This window comes from Myxocyprinus asiaticus, chromosome 41, assembly GCF_019703515.2.
Source record: "Myxocyprinus asiaticus isolate MX2 ecotype Aquarium Trade chromosome 41, UBuf_Myxa_2, whole genome shotgun sequence".
Taxonomy (NCBI): domain Eukaryota; kingdom Metazoa; phylum Chordata; class Actinopteri; order Cypriniformes; family Catostomidae; genus Myxocyprinus; species Myxocyprinus asiaticus.
The window spans coordinates 12,131,592-12,152,612 of NC_059384.1; the positions used below are offsets into that span (position 1 = coordinate 12,131,592).

A 21,021-nucleotide genomic window follows, 5' to 3' on the forward strand; every position below is an offset into this window, starting at 1 on the left:
ACTGCAGTACAGCCCATTGAAGAGACTGCACGTCTATCCCTCACAGCATCACGTATGTACATAATAAATACATTGTATTAAATGCTCAAGTACATAGTAGTTAAAAACACCTAAAATAAAGTGAGTCCTTAAATTCAACATGAAATCAAAATTGGCAGCATTTACTTTCTTAATACACATTCTAGGTCTTATTGTGAACAATTAATCTGTGTATGTTATTCCAAAGAAATGTTTTTTTGCCTTTGTAATCTTAACTTTTTATTTCTCTGAAATGACTTTCCTTGTCTGCTGATGTACATTATTTTCCGCTGAATATCCTGTTTTACTCAAATGTCACATTACAGAAGTAAAATGGGTTTTAAATGGCAATTCACAAGGACTTTAAGTTTTGAAAATTCTTATAACAATAAGTAATAAAAAAATCTTAAATGAAAAAGGAATCATATTAACACATACCATTATGCTTCAAAATACTATGCTTCTTCAAAGAATAAATGTCTGAAAATGTGTTCCCACACAGGTTGCAGTTCACTTTTCTTGAACCTAGAGGAAAAAGGACATAAATAAATCCATATTTAGCATTTTGCCATATTCATTCAAGGTTTCTATTTTGAAAATACATTATTTGTTTGAATTAATTAAACTCACCATTGTGGATGTCCATATGTTTTCTTAGTTCACCAGCGCTTAAGCAAGGTTTTCCACAATCTAAGCAGATATAGGGAGTCACACCTGAAAAAGACAACATATTGTTCATTATAAAATGGATAGTTCCGGTCTTGGACGATGATTGGTCAATAGCCAAGCTTTATTCACGATAAAGCTATGTTTGGATAATATGTTTGGACAAGTGAATTATTCAATCCAATCATAAGAGCAAACATTAATAGTTCTAATGCATTCATCACTCAAAATTAGAGCTGCCAGGATTAACGCATTAACGCATGCGATTAATTAAAAAAAGTTTAACGCGTTACTTTTTCTTAATCGTGATTAATGCATTTACTGTTAATACAGCATAAACACTTTTGAAGGGTGGAACTTTTGTAATGTGTCTGCCCGGAGTCATTACACTGACGCACACTTCACAACATACACGCACACACAACAGCGCTTCCGTGTCAGTAATCAAATGATGGAGAAGGGAGCTCTTAATGGTATTTGTTGTACAAAAGTCAGATTACAGGCAATAAAAGGCATATTTTAATTACAACAGAAGCACGTCGAGTCTTAACTATCACCAAAACACAGAATGAGACGTTTTTGTCTGCAAGCGCTTTTCATGTGGAGTTCAAAGCGGTGCTTGATGCTGGCATTGCCACTCTGACGTGAATCATGAATGCAGCTTCACGATTGCTGTAGCAAAGCAGATAGCCACAGTCTATCGGCAGATTACTATTGTGATGTATGAGAGTTTACGATATTAAATGACCACTGCAATGAAAACGCAACATATGTGGGGACTAATTCTTTCAATTAGTCAACCTCCCACTCAGACTTTGAGAAATGTTTAACGTTACTTGAATTGGTGCTATTTTAGTTCTTTTCTACCTTTATACTTTTAGTGCATGTCTACCTTTATACTTATAGGCTTTGTTTGTAAAATTTTAATAAAGCATTATATTGTTACATATTTTTTTTCTTAGGTGGAAATAAATGCATTTTGACAGGAAAAGAAGTATGTATAGTGTCAAATTTCATCATTTTCAAAATCTGTGATTAATCACAATTAACAAAAAAAAGTATGTGATTAATCTTGTTTACAAATTTTAATCGACTGGCAGCACTACTCAAAATACTTCTAGCTAGTTCTGCTGGAAACATTACTCATATAGCAAACCCCACCTCTTATTTGATGATTTTTCTGTCATCAAACCCACCTGTGTGTTTCCTGTTGTGAGAGATGAGCGAGCTGGACACAGCGAAGGACATGCCGCAGGTGTCACAGATATACGGTTTCTCCCCTGTGTGTCGTCGCTTGTGGTACATCAGAGTGCTGGCCTGTGTGAAGCGCTTTCCACACTCTCCACATTCATAGGGCTTCTCACCACTGTGTTTCCTGACAGCAGAGAAGATATACAGAAAAGTTTATGTTTGTTTTACATGTTTTTTTATAAGTGGAAAATGTGTACATGCATGAGCTCATTATACAGGCAATACATGTTCCTCTGTTTTATATTTTATTATGTTATAGTGTTGCATAAAAATGCAGTTTAAATGTAGTGTACTACTTTTAAAGTTTTTTTTATTTCAGGGCATTTTCATTGTACAGATCCCTTTAGAGGACAGGGAAGGAATTAATTTTCTGAAATAGTTTTGCATTCCCTCGCATTAAGTTTTAACTTTATCCGCCCCTTACGAAAATTAACCATGGTTGTACTACAGTAACCATAGTTAAACTATGGTATTTGTAGTAAAACTATAACACAATAATTCAACATGGTTTTACAACAGTAACCGATTTTAACCATGATATTTATAGTAAAACTATAATAAGAATAATACAGGAAAGCCAAAACTATGGTAATAAAAATCATAATTACAGTACTGGTGTTACTTAAATAACACCATGGTTAATGTGTGGTTTTAAAACCATGGTTTCCACCAAAAACAAAAAACAAAACATACAAAACTTATGAAAATTAACCATGGTGTTAATACGGTGAACTAACCATGTTTTTGGGGCAGAATTATTATGATATTTATTACTATAGTTTTGGTTTCCCATATTCCTATTATTGTTTTAATTATGAATTTCATGGTTAAAATATGGTTAGTGTAGTAAAACCATGGTTAATTTTCATAAGATGTGGACAAAGTTACTGCGAGGGAACTCAAAATAATTGCGAGCGAACACAAAAGAACACAACTAATTCGAGGAAACAAAACTATTTCAGAAAATAAATTCCCTCCCTGTCCTCTTAAGAGGCTCCTTAGTCTTATTAGACATATTAGAGAGCAAAAGGAAAGTTTTGGAAGAGAGAGGAGGAATAGGATCAAAAAATGTTGCAGACCAGATTGATTCAACACGTCACAAGCATGTACATGCTGACCACACCACAGCTTGGACCTATCAAAGAGTATTATCTGGAACTTTGCAGATGAATTACAATAAATAAAACGTACCTTATGTGAATTTTCAGATTGCTAGATGTGGCAAAAGCCGCCGTACAGAAATCACATTTGTGTGGCTTTTCTTCTCCATGATGCATTCGACAATGATAGACCAGCTGACACTTCTGCGCAAAACGTGCCTCGCAAGCCGTGCAACCAAAGGGCTTCTCTCCTAAAAACAGCACAGAGCATCCATAATTGTACATAAACCTATAAACAAAGTCATGGCAACATAATTAACAAAGGTTAATGATCTATAATACTATAGTTACACGAAGAACACTATTAAAGGAGTTCCCATGAATGCTTTTTCTTCACTATCTGGTCCAACTCATACATTTCAATTAGAAAAAATTTATACAATTTTAGTTTTGTAAAGAAATCCATATATAGTCACAATTTACATGTCTAATTTCAAGCATTGAAGAATAAGCCAAAGGTCAAAAGATTTTAAGATCATGAGAAACAAAGTCCTTCTTCATGTAAGAGACATACCTGTGTGTATGCGCATATGGGTCTTTAACTGGTTTCCCTGTCTGAAGGAGCGGGTGCAGAGCTGGCACTGGTAGGGTTTGATGCCCTTGTGTATGCGCATGTGTCTGCGCAGACTGCTCAACTCTGAGAAGAGGTTCCCGCATTCGTTACAAATAGGCCTGTGTTTATCCTGCAAAGGTTTTACCTCTTCTTCTTTAGCCCAGTCCACATTGTCATTGCCAAAGTCGTCATCATCATCTTCATCTTCTTCATCATTACTCACTTGACTTTCTTTGAGCTTTCTGCTCAAGCTTCTCTTTCTGCAGCTGGTACGGACCTTCTTGCCAGGACCTGACTCTGAATATTCTACGCCTTCAGTACCTTGAGAGGAACCTTCCTCAGTACAACCATCGGTGTGTTTCTCAGAGCCTTGGCTTTTGCCTTCATCAACTCCTTCTCCGTCATCTCCCGGGTTTGAAGACTCAGTTGTCTCAAAAGAAAGGTGCTTGGACCGAGGTCTTCCTCTTTTACGTGGTGTCCCTTGGTTCTCTTTCTTCTTGGCAGGTTCTGAGTCTTCTTCGATGTTTGTAGCTTCTGACTCAGGGTTTGTAGATTGGTTCTCTGTGGATAACGGCTTAATCCTTGGTCTCCCTCTTTTGACAACCACAACTTCTGGATTCTCCGTATTGCTCTTAACCTTACCGCCATCTTCCTCACCACCATTTGTTTTATCACCATCTTCCTCAAGAGTGTCTTCGAAAGTTTCTTGGCTGTCTCCTTGGTCTTCATCTCCGTTTTCTCCTTCTGCTCCAGTGGTCTCAGGTGTTTCAGATGACAGGGGTCTGATTCGAGGACGCCCTCTTTTGCGGAGGGGTGTCTCCCCTTCTTGATCCTTAGTTGTTGCTATCGAACTCTCTTCAGTGTTAGCAGAGTCAGCTCTGTCAGTGGACAATGGCCTAATCCGTGGGCGACCTCTCGGCCTTCCAGTTCCCCTTCCTAATACGTTGCTTGTACTTGAGGTTTGCGGAGCTGGCGATTGGCCAGTTGAGTTAGAAGTCAACGGCCTCACTCTTGGGCGACCTCTTGGTCTACCAGTACCTCTTCCTCTACCCCTCTGAGCACTAATATGCTCCCTTTCAAGGTCATCCTCGTAGAGTCTGGCTTTAGGTTTTCTCCCTCTTTTGCCGAGGGGTGTCTGTCCGCTAGATGACTGGGCTTCATCCATAGAGGCAGGATAAAGCTTAGACTCATCTTCTTTAGACATTTCTGCCTTTATGCGCTCACGTTCCTCCACCTCTGAGATTGGCTCTAAAGGTTCATAGTCATCTGGGCTCAGGGGGGATCTTGGATCTAAATACTCAGTTAGCCTTATGGGTGAAGCACCACTTTTGGAATCATCTTGGCTAAAGGAACAGCAAGCAACAACCTTAGGCATTCCAAGGTAAGATGCAGCTTTCTGAACACTTTCAATTTCTTCCCTGCAGGCAACAAAGCACAGGAACTTTCTGAAAACTTCAGTCTGTACAGTGACCAGACTTTCATTGGCACTGTATATGGGTTGTTGACATGGAAGACTTTTGGGAAGTTGACATGTCCTGTAGTGTGACAAGCTATACTCCATCTAAAACAATTTTTAAACAGCATTTTTCCAGTTCTTTGATTATTATTGTGCATGCATTTTTAAGTTGAGCAGTGTGATGTTTTTTTACACCTCATATTAATTGAGACATAATGGAATATTTGTACTTTCAAAATTAATGTCACACAGCAGGTACATTTAAAATAAACTAGTGATGGCAAAATGTGAATAAAAGTTAAATATACACTTTCCCCTATACAGTAATATAAATCTATATAAAATCTTGAATCATAGACATGTTATGCATCAACTTCCCATATAAAGGGTTCCCACACTTTTTGACTAATTAATTTCCATGACTTTTGCATGACCTATCCTTATCCAGTAAACTCATGATTACAGGATGTGGATTTTTTTTTTAATCATTTCATATAAATTTCCAATTATAGGCAAGGTATCAATATTTTGTATTACTAAAATTAAATGATTAATACTGGCTTGTGGGTTTTACTCTACACATGCACTCACTCACAAACAACAATATTAGTCTTTTTTTAAATTTCACCAAAAAAAAAAAAAAAAAAAATCAAATTATCTATATAAAAGTACAACTTCAATGATGTTTCCAGGCCTTGATATCACAGTTTTAGAATTTCCTGACATTACCATGTTTTCCATGACTGTGGGTAACCTGTATATACAGTAGATAAATATAATTAAACATTCCTATGAACTCACCTGTCCATATTTAAGTCCCCTGTGTATATATACCTCAATAGTTTTTCAAACACAGCACCATTCACCAACTCTGGGTCCAAAGTTATGGTGGCATCCTCTTTTCCGTCGTGAATACACTGTGTAAAGAAATACTCGCTGAAAGCGGCTAGAACATTGTGGTGGGCCTGGAACCGAGCTTGTCCTATTGCCACTGTGCAGTCACACAGAATGCTTCTCTCTTGCTGCCTCTTCAGCTGCTCTAGAAGAAACTCACTATGTGTGATATGTGGCATGACGTGTCAAAGAAGCAACCTGGAATGAAAGGCATATAATATCAGCAATTACTGAACATCTAACTGAGGTTATTTTACATGCAATGGTTTTTGTCAGCAATAAAAGAAAATAATTATTAAATACTTACCCCACTTAATTTATAATGATTTAAACCACATCCAGAAATAAAAAAATACAAATAAAAAAAAAATTAAAAATAAAAAAGCATATTGAGCGTCTTATAATATCAGCCACTACTGAAAATCTTAATGACCTTATTTAGCATGCAATAGTTTTGAAAGCAATAAATGAAATGAATACTCACCTCAATTTATTTACAATGGGTAAACCACACCCAAAAATCCTGTTTAAATGAAACAGACAATCATATAAAAAATTAAAAACACATGTATATTTAAAATAGGCCAAATGTCTCTATAAAAGCAGCTAGTGATCAGACTTGACTACATCAGGTAAGGAAAATAAAAGTTCCCGCACGTAACACAAAAGTTGGTTGCAATAACGGGCTTGAAGGCAAACTAACGCCATTAAAGGACTCTTTAAAATATTAGAATACAATTAATATTTCCAGTTGTAAACATGCATTGAAAATAACAAATGCTCTGGCTTCTGGTTGGATAAAGAGACGAATGTTTGCAATTTTGACATGCAAAACAAAGGGCTCTTATTTCAAAAATGCTTGATCCGGTGCAGCGCGAGACGCAATTTATTGGTTAGGTAAATGTATAACAAACACACAAATATGAGTCGTGCAATAATTATTTAATTTATATTACTAGTGAGTAGAAAGCATTCGAACGTTTATAAAAATCATGTCTCACGTTTATTCGACAGTAGATTAGAATCTCTTTGCTTTGACGGCCATTTTCGAAGTCTTCAAGGGGACTTGGTGGATGACGTAATAACCGGTTTGAATTCTTTCCGGGGACTGATACTTTCAGTTTTGATCTTTAGGTGGAGCCAGAGCACATCAGCTCACAAATAAAATGCGCATAAATTCGTGCCTTTAGTGAATATTTTGAAGAAAGAAAAAAAAATATGTATTTAATTCATTTCTTTATTAATTTAATTTACATTTTACATTCAAAAATAGAGATGGTCTAATAAGATAGGATAGGATAAATAATAGGCATAAAGACCACAAAAGCAAACTCTGTTCTTCTAATTTGATTTAATTTCAATTATTTTGTTTAAGATGCTGATTTGTTATATTTATATATTAAGTGCCATCAAGCCACTACTCTACTAGGTGAAGGTATTGTCACAGTTGTGGATAAGGAACTGCTATCAGTATTCTGTTGCTCCAGTCAAAAATATTGACATTTCTTACAGTCTTCCCTACAGTCTAGGCTACAGACATCCCCTACAGTGAAAGCTACAGACCCAGTGATAATGTTTAGTCAATAAAGGGCACTGCCAGGATCAAGAACCCATCCCAGCCAGTCAAACCAGAACTGAACTGGTATGTTCTTGTGAAATACAGCATATGTTGAAAATACAGTTCAGAAATCTGAATCCACATGAAACAATAATGCATTTCCCCCTTTTCTGGACACAGAAATTCCAGCAGTGCTACTTCTCGATACTCCACACGGGCCCCCTTTTACACATTATAGTAGAGCTATTCATTGGGTTACTCTTGCAGAGATATTCTAAACTTCTTCTTTGGGGAATTTGCCCAAAATGCCTGTGCAGCTATGAACTGATATATAATATTTGTCTAGTGAAATATAACTACCAACCATAGTGACCTACAGTGGCTCCAAAAAGTATGTGACAACTTAAACCCCTCTTAAAAAAGTATAAATGCCATTGCATTAGATAATAAAATATCAAACCAAGTGGCATTTATTTTAAAGATAACATACACTCAAAAAAATAAAAAATAAATAAATAAATAAATAATAATCTTTGGCTGAACTTGATTCAATCGTGGACAGTGGCGTTTGAAATGAGTTTTCTTAACTTAAAAATACTATGTATTCTAAACACAAACACTTTGTGTAGAAAGTACCTAGCTGAATTGGGTAAACTCTACAAAATTAGACATAAATCAAAAAAACTATTTTAGTTTTTTTTCTATATACGAGCCAGCAAAAGTGAATATTAGCATACTAGATGAATTGGGTAAACCCTACAAAATTAGACGTAAATCAAATAAATGTTTTAGTTTTTTTCTATATACGAGCCAGCAAAAGTGAATGTTAGCATGCTAAATACATGCTAGTTGGAAGCACCACAGAGTGTAGTTATGTAGTTATGGTTAGCACAGCATTTGCTCAACGAAGCTAATAAACAATTTTATGTGCTACCTCTACCGGTCCTCATTGTTAGCTCAAGCTCGACTCTTCACCATACTGGTAACTCTTCTTTATCTCAAAATAACAAAACATTAAAAACTAACAAGTATCCCCCTTTATATTCATTTTGCACAAAAACACATCAAATAGCACTTAATTTGAACATTTACTCTCCCTATTGTGTCCCATGCAAAGCATGCTAGGAAATGGAAATCCCCTGCCCAGTTTCATCAATGCTACATTAACACCACAAAAAGTATCTTTATGTAGTCCCAACTTAAATGGATTAGGTAAACTTCCATTTTACAAATTTAAATGGATAGCATGCAATGAAATCAAGTTGTGACAACATTTTCTAGAATTGTGTTGCTTTAGTTAATTTTATTTAAGTAAATTGGACAAGCAGCAAAAATCCTTTTTTGAGTGCACACTTCTCTTATATCCACTAAAAGTATCAGTTGGTTAAAATTAAAGGAATATTCTGGGTTCAATACAAGTTAAGCTCAATCAACAGCATTTGTGGCATAATATTGATTATATATTTTCTTTTTTTAAAAAATCTTTCACTTCCATTGTAAGTGCCTCACTGCAACTTCGATTTTTGCTCTTTTTAAAGAAAAGAATGGACAAGTCAAAATTATTTTTTTGGTAATCAACATTATGCCACAAATGCTGTCGATTGAGCTTAACTTGTATTGAACCCAGAATATTCCTTTAATTTTAAAATGTCTATGGCTCAATGTTAATAATGGCTATCATTTGTTTGCAGATTCCATTTGATTTTATATTTTGTAATCTAATGCAATGGCATTGACACATGTTTTAGTGTGGCTTACGTGTCCAGATACTTTTGGCGGCCACTGTATATGTCTTAAAACACCAATAAACTACTCCTCTTGACAGTTATCACTTCCATTGTCCTTTGTCTGTTATGTGCAATGGGACTCAGGAATGAAGTCACTGAGTGTCTGAATGAAAGAGGGACTGAGAATCTGCTATGAAACAAAAATCATCTTCAAATGATTGATTTTGATCATGGGACCAATGTTGGTATATAACAAAACATTTCAGTTAATATTTGTTACTGTTATAATACACAATGTCTAGGCAAAAAAAAAAAAAAAATTATAAAAATTTTACACAAGCTACTCAAACGACACACACCTTGTCCCTGCAGTACTGATCCCATGACATCTATTTACCTAATCAGCTGTTTCTTGTTATAACACAATGACGATGCAATCTCAGTCTGTAATGGGTATCTCCTCTTCTAGACAGCAGACGGTGAGAGAACCAGCACACACTTCACACCGCAGGCTTTAAGAACAGGTTCATCTTAGAGAGGTATGAATTTATTTTGCATTGCTATTGTTATCAGTGCTTTGTGATATTACCATTAACTGTTATGTAATTTTATCATCTCATTTTATATGTATTTTACTGTGTATTCTGTGTATTGTCTAACTATAGGCTTTGGTTTTAAATTTTCTTGGGAAAAAAGTTAAAGATAAAACCATTTATCTTCTGCTTTTTATTTGTTACTACACAGTAGTGTAGTTTATCTACAAACTTTATATTACAGTAAATAACTTGCCTAAATTACTTTTTGATTTTCTATTGTAAAGTTTTCTATGCTTTTATTAAATTTTGCTGTTATTATAATGTTTTTGTTAAAAAAATGTATTATTTCATAAATAAGTAATGTTTTAAAAATGTTCATAACACTGAGATTTCATAACAATGAAATTAGAATTGCATGTGTTCCCCACAAATATGTTGCTGCACCCAGAACTGGTCCAACAGGTGTGACAGCTTTAAATCAGTTACTGCCATTCATAACAAAAGACATAAGCTCAACATAAACACGTGCTACCGTATTCCACTTACACTGAATTGTCTACAGTCCTACGACATTCCAAACTCATTCCATAGATCTCACTCATAAACTTATCATGTTATCATGATCATATCTGTATCATAGCTAATGCATTATAAAAATGCATTTAAAACTTTGTGACAAAGTTTGTTACATAAATTAATTTTGTCATGTCATGACCATTAAGGCAGTATTAAACACTGACTAATGTATCTTGTGCTGTAGAGACAGCAGCTCTTGGCAGGATGAAGGCCATCGTTGTGTTGCTTGTACCACTTCTGTTTCCATTGGTCTCTGCTCAGACATTCCATTGGGGTGCCTGCCCAACACCAATGGTCCAGCCAAACTTTGAAGTAAATAAGGTAAGACTGCATGAAATATTATTGCTTCTTATAGTCTTGAATGTTAATGGTGGAAAGGGAGCCAAGTGTTTATTAAATTGTTTTTAAAATTCAAAGTACATTGGAAAATGGTATGAGATCGAAAAGCTCCCAGCATCTTTTGAGAAAGGCAAGTGCATTGAGGCGAACTACGCGGTGAGACCTGACAAAACCATCCAAGTTCTCAACGTTCAGACGTAGTGAGTAAATTATCAACTGACCATCAACTAAAACTGAATGACTTGTGTAGAGGTTTGTGTTTTCTCACTACCATTTGTTGTGTGTTTGTAACTGGCGGTTTTAAAATTCTTATCTCACAGCAAAGGAAAAGTTAAAACTGCAGAGGGAACAGCCACTGTCCAGGACATGAGGGAACCAGCAAAGCTTGGAGTCAGTTTCTCCTACTGTAAGTCCATGAATGTGGTGTGTATGATTTAGGTTTCACATTGTTTGCTTTATTTATTTGTTTGCTTGTTGCTTTGGATAGTGTATTTTTGGTCAATACAGTTTGAATACTTGACCGTTTGATAAATTTTAACGTTTTAGAACATTCTAGAATGTTTCTCTTTTTTCAATCTTTTTGTGAAGGGTTTTTTATTATTTAATTAATTTTAATTATTTTTTTTTAAATGCAGTCACACCCTATGCCCCATACTGGGTCCTGTCCACTGACTACAACAGCGTGGCCCTTGTTTATTCTTGCACCGATGTTCTCAGGCTGTTCCATGTAGACTATGCCTGGATCCTGGCACGCACACGCACTCTGCCCGCAGAGACCATCTACCATGCCAAAGAGATCTTCTCACGAAACAATATCGATCTAAGCAAAATGGTACCCACTGATCAGCAAGGATGTGATGGTCCCATTTGAATAATGAAGACAGATTTGCGCTCCTTTATTGCGCACTACTTACATGCAGTGTCTGTTAAACGTATAATTACGTATTTAGAACATTTATTAGTGAAAACTGTTGCAACTCATGGACATGTTGCTTAAAGCCATCTCATTTGCCACATACAGTAATATAATTCACATAATATGTTTATGTTGATTTATTGGGAATATATACAGTATGTTGGTCATGTCTTATCAAATAAATAAAAGCATCATGTTTCTTTTATATGTTTTTCTCTGTGTTATGTTATTTATGAGTAATGAGTGTACTAAGCATGTGAATATTTTTGTGAACTATGTATTGAAGTCCTTGCTGTTTTGCACAAGTATTGGCTCTAAAAATGTTATAGGATTTTCAGAATCCTTGATACTGAGAAAATCTTTGTGTTAAAGGGATAGTTCACCCAAAAATTTCCATCATTTACTCACCCTCATGCCATCCCAGATGATTACTACTTTCTTTCTTCTGCTGAACACACAAAGATTTTTAGAAGAATATCTCAGCTCTGTAGGGTCACTAAATGCAAGTGAATGGTTGCCAGAACTTTGAAGGTCCAAAAAGCAAAAAACAAAGGTAGCATAAAAGTATTCAGAAGACCCCATCGGATAATTCTATGTCTTCTAAAGCGATATGATAAGTGTGGGTGAGAAACAGATCAATCGGATGTTTTTTACTATAATTTATCTTCCCTGCCCAGTAGGTTGTGATTTGCACAAAGAATGTAAATCACCAAAAACAAAAGAAGAAGAATATAAAAATTAAAGGTGGAGACTTAAAGAAAAAAAAGGACTTAAATATTGATCTGTTTCTCACCAACACCTATCATATTGTTTCTGAAGACACAGATTTAACCACTGGAGACAATTGGATTAATTTTATGCCGCCTTTATGTGTTTTTGGAACCTGTTCACTTGCATTGTGAGGACATACAAAGCTGAAATATTCTTCTCAAAATCTTTGTTTGTGTTCAGCAGAAGAAAGAAAGTTATACACATCTGGGATGGCATGAGGGTGAGTAAGTGATTAAAACATTTCATTTTGGGGTGAAATATCCCTTTAAGATTTCCATTGGAATAGAATATTAACGAATCATTGTTTGATGGACTTTTGAGATGTTCTTGGAATACACATAATGATTATGTCTGCTTCCATGTTTATAAAAGCATGTTTCATGGGCCAACTTAATTTGAAATACATAACATGAACAGACTTGAGGTGGGTTTTGATGATGTAGATTTGGTTGGGGAGGGGACAAAAATGTTTTCAATCAAGAGTCCAGTCTCTGCAGGACCTGTGAGAAGCACTAAATCTTTTTAGCTCTCAGAAACGGACAGACCTCATACAATCAGGGCTGCAAATCAGGTAATGCTGTTTATTTCCAAAACAATTATCAACACTTTAAAAAATATTCTTGGATATATTATGTACCCTCATGCTATGAGGGCAAGCATGAATATAATGGAATGAAAACTTTTATTATTAAAGGTTACAAAATTCAAAATGATAGAAATCTTTGTATTTTCTCATTTCTTTATTTCCAGGGAAGGATGAGGTGGCATATGCTCTTTTGGGTTTTCTTTATATGCTTTCTTGCCAATAATCTCATTGGTAAGCAGTATAAAATATATTGTTCCTCTTATCACTATTATTATTACTACTATTATTATAGGGCATTGCTTTGAAAAGCTAAAAAAGATTTTTAGAATATAAGAAATGCTATAATTCTAGTACATTTTTTAGTAATTTTTTAAACAATGTAGAATAATTTTATATATTTCCTATTTTACCGTTTAACAAACTGGAAGATATGCTAAAGAACAAATCTTACATCACAGCTGGTAAATATTGAAAACACTATGGACTTTGAACAGAATTTTGTGTTTAACAGTGTGCACATAGTTAAGAATAATATTTAGGGAGGAAATTCACATATTTCTTGAATCCTCTGGGGGATCCACAGTCCTCTATGCCTGAATCAGCTCTTTGTAAGGGTGAAATTCAAATTTCATCCACTCTCCCTCTACCTTCTCCTCTTACAGGTGCCAGATTCATTCCTGAAGGGGGTAAACAGACTACCAACTCATTATGTTTACACCACTAATAGCTGCACTAAAAATTCCCAAGTCATCCCTAAAGACACAACTTTTATTTGAACAAATAATTTGATTCTATGAAGGTTAAAACTCTTGTTTGGTGCTGATTTTTCCAACCACTGTATCTTCAAGTATGCTTGTCTGTTAATGCATGATTAGAGACATATTTAGACACATTTATTCTGGAATGTATGACTTCTACAGAAATACACCAGCTCTCTGTTTCTCTCACACATAGTACCCTACGATGTGGCTCCAGCAGTGCCCTACTGGCCATATTCCACCTCAGATTTCTGGAACTATGTGGAATACTTCCGCAGCATTGGGGCCTACAACCAGATTAATGAAATGGCCAGAACTTTCTTCGCCCATCAACACCTGGGTGACACGCTGGGCTATGAAGTGGCAGAGCAGCATGATCACTGAGTGTGGATGTGATTAGATCATGTACAAGTAGTTAGTTTATGTCATTAGAAGCTAATGATAAATCCCTTTGTAGAAACATTAATAAACACATTCATAGCTTTAGAATGTTGCATTTCCATTGTGTGCTATATCCTTAAAAGTACTACCAGTAACATAAAAGCCTCTAGCAATTAGTTTTAATGTTGTGTATTATTAGATTCATTGTTTGGTATTTTACTAGCCTTCCTTTGCAAGTGCAAATGTACTGCAGCTACAAAAAGAGACGGAAAAAAAAGCAAATGTTATGTGTGTGAAACATTCAGTATTATGTATATAAACAATAAAATGACATCCTGGCGCATAAAAATGACTTTAATACCATCATTACAATAAATCTGAGTGAATGAGGGCCATTTCTCCAACCGAGCCAGTGGACCCGTTTTCTAGCCGGTTACATATTCATATCACACACAACCGGAAATCGGGAGACGCGTTGGAGGATTTGCTTTGGTGAATGTAAGACTGAGCTGTATTGCTGAATAAATACACAAGTTGGCAATTTATTAATCTGTGATTTTAAACACTCATGCCGAAGTTATGAAGCCAGCAATCGATGAAATGTTTCCTGAGGGAGCCGGTCCGTATGTCGATCTCGATGAGGTTGGTCTTTGCACATGTTTGTATGCGATAGTCTGTCATAAAACATCTGAAAGTGTGTCTTTAAGTTTAAACACAGACTACTTGTTCATATTGAGCTTCTTTCACTCCGTATAGACCACAACATGTCAGTAGTTTTTATAGCGCAGAAGTATAATTCCTGACAAATGCAGATATTATTAGTTAAATTATTTGTGTTTTATGAATGACAGCATTTGTGGCTCGTTATTTGTTCTAAAAAAGCATGAATTAGCTGGGTTTACATAAACGAATTAGCAAGTGACATGTTGTATTGATAACCGAGTTGTTTTTCCCTTGCCATTGTCGCATTAGGCTTGCTCACTGGAGATCTTAAAGGGATAGTTCACCCCAAAATAAAAACTCTCATCATGTACTCACCCTCATGCCATCTCAGATGTGTATGACTTTCTCTCTTCTGCTGAAGACAAACAAAGATTTTTAGAAGAATATCTCAGCTCTGTAGGTCCAAACAATGCAAGTGAATGGTGGCCAGAACTTTGAAGGTACAAAAAGTATATAAAGACAACATGAAAATAATCCATATATCTTCAGAAGCGATATGACAGGTGTGGGTGAGAAACAGATAAATATTTAAGTGCTTTTTTCTATAATTTCTCCTTCCTGCCCAGTAGATCGCGATATGCACAAAGAATGCAAATCGCCAAAAACAAAACAAAAAAAAGAATGTGAAAGTGAAAGTGGAGATTTATTGTAAAAAATGACTTAAATATTTATCGGGTTCTCACCCACATAATATTGCTTCTGAAGATATGGATTTAACCACTGGAGACATATGGATTACTTTTATGCTGACTTTGTACTTTTTGGACCTTCAAAGTTCTGTCCATCATTCACTTGCATTGTGAGGACCTACAGAGCTGAGATATTCGTCTAAATATCTTTGAGTTCAGCAGAAGAAAGTCATACAAATCTGGGATTGCATGAGGGTGTGTAAATGATGAGAACATTTTCATTTTTGGGTGAACAATCTTTATCTATCTTTAAGGCATTATTCTGTGAAAAGCTGCAACATTGTAGCATGAAACAAACAATATCTAATGTGCAAATAAAACTGACTTGACTAAATATAGGTATGATGTGTGTTGACAGGCAGGTGGCAGCAGTGGACTGCTGATGGACCTGGCAGCCAATGAGAAGGCAGTGCATTCAGACTTTTTCAATGGTGAGTCACAAAAACTCCATACATGACTGAAATCTCATTGACCTGATGTCCATTATGGGTTCACTATGAAGAAATTCAGTGATTGTCAAAATGTAGTTTTAAAACATTGCATCTTATAATGGATATCTTAATTATTATTATTTTTTAAATAGCAGTTTACATGACCTGTTTAAGGTTATTACCCAAATTGTGTCTAAACTAAAATTTGGTTTTGGTAAATGTTTTTCCCATCATACCCCTTTAAGTTGCTGTTTTCTTTTGTTTGCTTGGCAACACAATATTACTTTAGTGCTTTAGTTAGCAGTTTAGTGCTTTAGTTAGCAGACTCCACAATTTTCTTTATGCTTTCCGCCTCCTTTATACAGTGAAAGTAAAGGTAGTTCCAGCTTGGCACAGGATGACCTAAAAACAGGCAGTTAAAGAGTAAAGGAGGTATGAAGCTGAGCTCATGTAAAGCACTTTTATTGGCCTGCATTGGCTCCAGCGCAGCAGGTCGTCCCTCTTTAGAGCCTCTGTATCCATCTGTAGTGCTTGAAGTAGCTGAACACGTGTCACTCAGGGGCATTTTATCAGGGGGTCCTTTTGAAAGATTTACTGAAAATAAACCAGATCCCTGGACAAGGGCATATTGTCTTATTTGATTAAAAGTACAAAAAGAATGGAATATTATAGATTCATGTGTGCAAATTATTCAACAAACAACTACTTATTAAGAGGTTAACTACTACAACTACTTAATATTCTGAGGTTTACACATTTGATCACATTTTTGTTGCAGACTAAAAAGTACTGAATGTACAGGTGCATCTCAATAAATTAGAATGTCGTGGAAAAGTTCATTTATTTCAGTAATTCAACTCAAATTGTGAAACTCGTGTATTAAATAAATTCAATGCACACAGACTGAAGTAGTTTAAGTCTTTGGTTCTTTTAATTGTGATGATTTTGGCTCACATTTAACAAAAACCCACCAATTCACTATCTCAAAAAATTAGAATATGGTGACATGCCAATCAGCTAATCAACTCAAAACACCTGCAAAGGTTTCCTGAGCCTTCAAAATGGTCTCTCAGTTTGGTTCACTAGGCTACACAATCTGCTGATCTGACAGTTGTCCAGAAGACAATCATTGACACCCTTCACAAGGAGGGTAAGCCACAAACATTCATTGCCAAAGAAGCTGGCTGTTCAAAGAGTGCTGTATCCAAGCATGTTAACAGAAAGTTGAGTGGAAGGAAAAAGTGTGGAAGAAAAAGATGCACAACCAACCGAGAGAACCGCAACCTTATGATTGTCAAGCAAAATCGATTCAAGAATTTGGGTGAACTTCACAAGGAATGGACTGAGGCTGGGGTCAAAGCATCAAGAGCCACCACACACAGACATGTCAAGGAATTTGGCTACAGTTGTCGTATTCCTCTTGTTAAGCCACTCCTAAACCACAGACAATGTCAGAGGCGTCTTACCTGGGCTAAGGAGAAGAAGAACTGGACTGTTGCCCAGTGGTCCAAAGTCCTCTTTTCAGATGAGAGCAAGTTTTGTATTTCATTTGGAAACCAAGGTCCTAGAGTCTGGAGGAAGGGTGGAGAAGCTCATAACCCAAGTTGTTTGAAGTCCAGTGTTAAGTTTCCACAGTCTGTGATGATTTGGGGTGCAATGTCATCTGCTGGTGTTGGTCCATTGTGTTGTTTGAAAACCAAAGTCACTGCACCCGTTTACCAAGACATTTTGGAGCACTTCTTGCTTCCTTCTGCTGACCAGCTTTTTAAAGATGCTGATTTCATTTTCCAGCAGGATTTGGCACCTGCCCACACTGCCAAAAGCACCAAAAGTTGGTTAAATGACCATGGTGTTGGTGTGCTTGACTGGCCAGCAAACTCACCAGACCTGAACCCCATAGAGAATCTATGGGGTATTGTCAAGAGGAAAATGAGAAACAAGAGACCAAAAAATGCAGATGAGCTGAAGGCCACTGTTAAAGAAACCTGGGCTTCCATACCGCCTCAGCAGTGCCACAAACTGATCACCTCCATGCCATGCCAAATTGAGGCAGTAATTAAAGCAAAAGGAGCCCCTACCAAGTATTGAGTACATATACAGTAAATGAACATACTTTCCAGAAGGCCAACAATTCACTAAAAATGTTTTTTTTATTGGTCTTATGATGTATTCTAATTTTTTGAGATAGTGAATTGGTGGGTTTTTGTTAAATGTGAGCCAAAATCATCACAATTAAAAGAACCAAAGACTTAAACTACTTAAGTCTGTGTGCATTGAATTTATTTAATACACGAGTTTCACAATTTGAGTTGAATTACTGAAATAAATGAACTTTTCCACGACATTCTAATTTATTGAGATGCACCTGTATATTCAAAGAGAAAAGATTCCTTGTGTTGTGCATAACTTTTTACAATTTTGTTCCCACAGATTTTGAGGATCTATTTGATGACGATGATATTCAGTGATGAAAAGGACAAATAGGATGGATTTCATGATTGTATAAAATTTTCATTGTTGTACATGGAATTTGTTTTATCTTGTGATGCTATATTGTGAACTTTTCAGTTTTGTTCGTCAATAAACTTTTGTGAAATAATGAGTCTTCCTCGTGCCAGATGTTTCTACATTTAAAAAAATCCCAGACATTCCAAGTCAAAAGTTGGAATTATTGTAAATGTTTTTCTTCCCTAGGCTGAAATCTGTTTCTAGTCTTGATTGTAGGTTTTTGCACATTCCCGAACACCTGTAAGGGGGCGTAATTACATGTGCGATCCACTGTTAACATAAAGACAGATGTTTTAGACTCATCTCTGGCATTGACAAAAAAATTTTTTTTTTAATTATATATATATATATATATTTCTGAACTGACAACATAATCACTGTATCTGTTACAATCACAATTAAACAAGCCGTGCATTGATCTCTATCTGTATATCTGCCATATCAAACAGTGTTTTAATAGTGAATTATTACTTCTAAAGTCATTCTATGCAGTTAATTGTGGGATGATGTATTGAGCTGGTGCTTGGCATATGTGGTGGGTATAAAATTCACCCTTGAGGCTTTCACCCTTTTTGCTACACTTCAGTGCATTTCATTTGTGATACAAAATGCCGATCATAGATATTCGAATGTTCAATCTCTAATTATATGCAAAAGATACCACAGTTTACGTGTTACTTACATGGACTAAAATGTGACTCTTCAAACTTATTGGCCAATTTTAACTAAAAGAACTATATACATTTTTTTGGGCTTGTATGAATACTCAGAAAATGCCAGTAGACCTGACAGCAACTATAGAAATCCACAAAAATATTCATAGAGCAATTGCAGGTGAAATTAGATTTGTTGTCTTAAAATAAGTGTATTTATAGAAATTATTTTATTTTCTAACTACAGAAACACTACAGAAAGTTAATTTGTAATCTCCATGCATGCTCATGTCCTGATTTTTTCCCCTTCAGCAGTTTTCCTTCTTTCTCCTCAAAACATTAAATAAGAGTTGATGTTATCTTCTATCCTGTCTCTCACTCTGTCTATAATTACAACATCTTATTGGTTGACTAGCTGGCCCAGAGAAGGCCAATTGCAGTGTTGGAAGCAGCATGCACTCGTCCCCATAGGATGTACCTTTTTTGTTCTTAATTATCAAGGTTGGGTTTAAATTGTGACCAGGTTTTCAGTGGTGGCACAGTCTATATACAGGGGTGTGTTAAGACAGTAGTACACAGGGATTTGGCTCACCATCCTCTTGCAGTTAGTCAGCTGTAGAGTTGAACATCAAGGCCCAGTCAGCTCTGTGACGGACTGCCTCTGCCCAACGGTTCACATCCTAACACAGGTAAGACACTTAAACCCCTTTTTCAACTCATTTTGTCTGATTAAAAAGGAATAACACCTTACTTCATTTAAACATTTGATTATTCTAGATTTAATTAAATATCCTATAAGGATTTAATTATAAAATGTGCACCAGTTACAGAGAGCAAAAAACTACTTAAAAGGTGTACAAGATGGGAACTGACATGGACAGTGATATTATGGGATATTTAGCTTCAAATTATATGATTGAATTTATAAATGAAATTGCAAATGTACAGGTGAAAGTTACACAGATCTCAGGTGTGAAATGAACTAACTTTTTTAATATTATAGGTATTGTTCCAGATTCAATACAAGTTAAGATAAATCGACAGCATTTGTGGCATAATGTTGATTACCACAAAAATGAATTTCAACTCGTTCCTCCTTTTCTTTAAAAACAGCAAAAATCAAGGTTACAGTGAGGCACTCACAATGGAAGTGAATGGGGCCAACTTGTAAATGTTAAAATACTCTCTGTTTCAGCAGCATAGCCACAAGACGTTGACAGTATGCGTGTTAATACGATTTTAGTGTGATAAAATCGCTTCTGTGTAATGTTCAATTTTACAACTTCTTTGCCATGATGATGTAAAATCTGTAATCACACTTTTACAAATTTATAAGCTTAACTTTCCTGTCTTTAAACCCTTAAAAAATTACCCCCATTCACCTCCATTGTGAGTGCCTCACTGTAACCTCGATTTTTGCATATTTTAAAGAAAAGGAGGGATGAGTCGAATTTTTTTTTTGTGGTATTAACCTGGAATATTCCTTTAACCAATACATATGAAACTTAAAATTAACTTAAAATACTTTAAATGTTTAAATTACAATATCAAGAAGTGGAGCATTGTGTGTCTGCCAAGTAGGAAGCTCTCTCTCTCTCTCTCTCTCTCTCTCTCATAATAGCTCATCTGTTAATATAAACTCTCATAACTGTTATTATATTCTTTATCATAGAAGTTCATCATATCAAGTTAGATCTAGTCTAGATAACACATTTATTTCAAGTTTTTAAGAATTTGTGCTTAACATGTCTGAGAAAATGTGATGATTCAGTAGAAATATAGAATTAAAATGTTAAAATTAATATTACAAATGAAAAAATTAAAATGTTATAATTAATATAATTCATCCACAGGAATCAGGAAGGTTAAGG

General features: G+C 35.5%; 4 protein-coding genes across 5 annotated transcripts in view; 3 read left to right on the top strand and 1 right to left on the bottom strand.

Moving 5' to 3' along the window:
• The window catches only part of mynn (myoneurin), a 9,285-nt gene extending 2,214 nt beyond the window's left edge, over window positions 1-7,071 (bottom strand). The window contains exons 1-8 of one of the 2 annotated variants that reach the window (XM_051682120.1): window positions 7,000-7,071; window positions 6,483-6,521; window positions 5,906-6,196; window positions 3,610-5,066; window positions 3,127-3,286; window positions 1,881-2,059; window positions 649-732; window positions 457-543 (exon numbers count right to left, since the gene is read on the bottom strand). In XM_051682120.1, the coding sequence (XP_051538080.1) occupies window positions 457-543; window positions 649-732; window positions 1,881-2,059; window positions 3,127-3,286; window positions 3,610-5,066; window positions 5,906-6,177 (2,239 nt within the window). In that variant the 5' untranslated portion in view covers window positions 6,178-6,196; window positions 6,483-6,521; window positions 7,000-7,071. Of the gene's footprint in view, window positions 1-456; window positions 544-648; window positions 733-1,880; window positions 2,060-3,126; window positions 3,287-3,609; window positions 5,210-5,905; window positions 6,197-6,482; window positions 6,522-6,999 lie in introns of those variants that run through there. The other variant, XM_051682121.1, reaches the window with a different exon arrangement.
• A 2,631-nt stretch (window positions 7,072-9,702) lies between these two features.
• Window positions 9,703-11,855, top strand: LOC127431634 (apolipoprotein D-like). The gene is made up of 5 exons (XM_051682164.1): window positions 9,703-9,822; window positions 10,580-10,716; window positions 10,813-10,934; window positions 11,055-11,140; window positions 11,370-11,855. Exons 2-5 carry the CDS (start codon window positions 10,600-10,602, stop codon window positions 11,603-11,605), a joined length of 561 nt encoding a protein of 186 aa, XP_051538124.1. The 5' UTR covers window positions 9,703-9,822; window positions 10,580-10,599; the 3' UTR covers window positions 11,606-11,855.
• A 1,048-nt stretch (window positions 11,856-12,903) lies between these two features.
• On the top strand, window positions 12,904-14,483 carry otos (otospiralin). The gene is made up of 4 exons (XM_051682172.1): window positions 12,904-12,992; window positions 13,172-13,238; window positions 13,670-13,693; window positions 13,962-14,483. Exons 2-4 carry the CDS (start codon window positions 13,178-13,180, stop codon window positions 14,147-14,149), a joined length of 273 nt encoding a protein of 90 aa, XP_051538132.1. The 5' UTR covers window positions 12,904-12,992; window positions 13,172-13,177; the 3' UTR covers window positions 14,150-14,483.
• A 102-nt stretch (window positions 14,484-14,585) lies between these two features.
• On the top strand, window positions 14,586-18,913 carry cops9 (COP9 signalosome subunit 9). Its single transcript, XM_051682174.1, has 3 exons — window positions 14,586-14,788; window positions 15,917-15,989; window positions 18,420-18,913. Exons 1-3 carry the CDS (start codon window positions 14,726-14,728, stop codon window positions 18,455-18,457), a joined length of 174 nt encoding a protein of 57 aa, XP_051538134.1. The 5' UTR covers window positions 14,586-14,725; the 3' UTR covers window positions 18,458-18,913.
• Window positions 18,914-21,021: the final 2,108 nt, after the last annotated feature.